The 3,243-nt window shown below is 44.0% G+C and overlaps 1 protein-coding gene across 3 annotated transcripts in view; it reads right to left on the minus strand.

The window, feature by feature from the left end:
• Positions 1 to 3,243, minus strand: part of Znf879 (zinc finger protein 879) — an 11,810-nt gene that overhangs the window by 7,596 nt on the left and 971 nt on the right. For 2 of the 3 annotated variants that reach the window (XM_033761512.1, XM_019207445.2), the window contains exon 2: positions 2,503 to 2,564. In XM_033761512.1, coding sequence (XP_033617403.1) covers positions 2,503 to 2,529 — 27 coding nt within the window. In that variant the 5' untranslated portion in view covers positions 2,530 to 2,564. Of the gene's footprint in view, positions 1 to 1,226; positions 1,570 to 2,502; positions 2,565 to 3,243 lie in introns of all 3 variants that reach the window. The other variant, XM_033761513.1, reaches the window with a different exon arrangement.

Here is a 3,243-nt window from a genome sequence, read left to right on the forward strand (position 1 = left end):
AAAAAAAAAAAAAAAAAGCAAACTAGAAAAGATCAGTAAGAGAATTTAAATTTCTGCTGCAAGAAAATGCTATAACTTCTTACCACATGCCTTTTTACATGCAAATATGGTTCTATATTCAACCGAAAATAAATTTGTATTATATACCCTAACTCAACATTTTTTATCACTGTAGAGATAAACTACTTTGTTTAATCTACAGGTGGATGCTTGTGTTGTTTCCACTAGAAATGCTGGGTTTAGCATCTCTGCGCACCATCAGAAAAGCATACAGAGATTATTTCCTTAGCCTGTATTTCTAGAATACTAGATCAGTTTGCTTTCTCTTTAGCACCCCCAAAGTACATCCCCATAAACCCAGGCAGGCGATCACAAGGTCGGGATGTTCCCAGATGTATAAGGGTAAAGCAAGTTTAGAGTAAAAGTCATGTGGGCTTGGGGATCTAGCTCAGTGGTTCTGCCGCCTGCCTTGCAAGCACAAGGTCCCGAGTTCAATATCCGGTACCACCAGAAAAAGAAGAGTAAAGGGTGTGGAGACGGGGCCGTAGATCAGTGGGAGAACACCTGCCGAGCACACCTAAGGCCCTGGGTTTGATTTTTTTTTTCACAGTGGTTCGACTCTCCCTACTAGAAACAAAGGAAGTGGTATTTCCCTCTACGCCCTTTCTTTTCAGAATTTCTTGCTTTTTCCTTTTCAGATGTATGTAAATCTGTTTTAATGACTTAGTCACTTACCAATCTCTTGCAACCCAAGAAAGTTTTCTCTCATGGAAGTGGTAACTCTCTTTGAGTGTAATCATCAAAACAGAATAAACAGATTCCTAACAAATGAAACTCCTGCCAACCAGAAACACCAACTGAGCATTAACTGTATTATCAGAAACTCTGTATGGGGTCCAAATAATTAAAACTTTAACCAAAATTTCTGGATCTCTACTCTTCCATTCACCCTATAAAAGCTTTTGTGTCTTTTTTGGGAGAAACCCACAACTACTTCTAGCCTAATGAACTCTACAATTTTAATATGCCAAAGTTTGGCCATTTTCCTGGGAAGAAATGGGCCTAACTTGTCACCTGACTCCAAATTGCACAACTTCCCTGATATACTGGGTTGTTTCCTCTTAGCCATTTAAGGTAGGCTTTCTTTGTGGCTTTTTTAGTGAGATGCAAGTGATGTGCATTACAATGTGGCTTTTATTCAACAATAAAATGATCTTTTCTTTTACCTTTGTGAAGAGGTCTTCTGGGTTGGGAGAGTGTTTTTAATTACATTTCTCCCCTAAAACCATACAGATTAAGTGTCAAGAAAGGGCAGAGCAAAGCATCCTTGGGAAGACGGCACTTCTGCTTTAGGGAAACTGGGCCCTACACCACTGCATAAGCTTCCGTTTGTTCTGGACTCTCTCCATTCACCATCTACACCAGCCCAGTCCTGCGCACTGCTGGGGAGACTGCCTGACAGCTCCTGCTGACAAAGAGGTTTCTTTCTTCAATCTTTCTGGAAAACCACCTGGATTTTTACTATGTAGTCATTTCTTGGTATCTGTGGGTCATTGGTTCCAAGACTCCCTGCAGATTTCAAAAGCAAAGTATGTGTAAGTCCTTGTTATGGTTTATAACTAGATATCCCCCAACAGCTTCATGTGCCATCGGTGAGGCTTTTAAAAGGCGACTAGATTCTGGGGACTTACAGCTGACTTGTGGTCAGAAGGTGGGGTCTGTCCCGTAGGAGGAGGTGGGTATAGCTCTCCCACTCTGCCCTCTGCCAGGAGGTGAGCTGCTTTCCTCTATGTGCCTCTGCCATGCTGTCCTGCCTTGAGCCAGCAGAATATGGACTGAAACATGAGCCAAAATAAGCTTTTCCTCCTTTCAGCTGTTGGTGTTGGGTATTTTGAACCAGCAACGAGAAGGTAACTAGATAGTCCCTTATATAAAGTTGTGCAGTATTTGCATATAACTTATGCACATGCTCCATGTACTTCAGATCACCTCCTGATTTCCTAACACAGTGTAAATGCAATGTAAATAGCCATTATACTGTATTTTTTAGGGAATGACAAAAATAAAGGTGTGTACATGTTTAATACGAAGTCAATTTTTTTCAAAAATTTTTGATCTGCAGTTGCTTGAACTCCCCTACGCAGGACCTGTAGATATACTGTAGGAGGGCCAACTGTACTCCATACACTGGCTGTCTTCGGTTCCTTGATGGCAAAGACCATGTTTCCCTTTGAACTCCTCTGCATCTTTGTCAGCTATCGGGCAAAACAGGACCTCGATCCCTTACAGAGCTCTGGCTGTGACAGTGGATGGGGCTGGGGGCCTAATTCAATTCCTAGTCAACAAGTATTTCACTGGCAAGAGCAACTCTTTCCTTCCAGTGCCCCACCTCCCTTCTGGTCCCTCCACAGACTTGTAGCTTAGAGAAGCTCACCAATGCACAGAATTACTCTGCCACCTCTGAACCCTGAAGGCCCAAGAAACAGGCCACCCTTCACTCACCTGAACTGGCAGCAACCTCCTGGCCATTTCTACCTCCCTGATTCCCTTCCGGGAGAAGGCACCTGGAGGGCAGAGAGAAACTGGAGATTTAGTCAACCTGCCTGCCCTCCACCCACCCTGGACCCAATCGGTTAGAACCTTCGCCCCTAAGCATCTGCACAGGACAGGCATGTCCTAGCCAGTGTGGCCTTTTACCTTTTTCAGGCAGGAATTATGAATAAAGATAAATGAAATGAAGGAATAAAAGTTATGCGAAGTGACAAAATAAAGGGCATGATCACTCAGGGCGCACAGAGATAGTAACTGATGTGAAAAGACAAATATCCTGCAAATCAGCACTTCCGCTCAAGAAGAATAGCATCGCAGGCTAGAAATGAATTTAAAATACAGAGAAAGGAGGCTGAGGTATGGCTCTGGGGTAGAAATCAGGGCGCACCAGGGTCCAACCTCAGCATCCTCCCTCCCAAAAAATAAAAATTCAAATTTAGAGAAAAAGGAAGTAATTTTGCAAGTGGGCAAAACTAATCAAACCATTTTACCATAGTTAAATCACTCATGGTTGTCAAACACGCAAGAATGACAAAACCGAAAAACAGGAAAAGTTTAAACCGGGGTGAGGGCTGAATGCCGCCCGGGCTCGCGGACCCCGAAACAGAGCAGTTTCCGGCAGCCTCTTTTCCGGGCCATCGGTCAGGAGCCCGGCCTGCTGCTGAGGCGCTGGGCGGACCTCGGCGGCGGCAG

The sequence above is a fragment of the Fukomys damarensis genome, unplaced genomic scaffold (genome assembly GCF_012274545.1).
Source record: "Fukomys damarensis isolate Sample0158 unplaced genomic scaffold, DMR_v1.0_HiC HiC_scaffold_9, whole genome shotgun sequence".
Classification (NCBI taxonomy): Eukaryota; Metazoa; Chordata; class Mammalia; order Rodentia; family Bathyergidae; genus Fukomys; species Fukomys damarensis.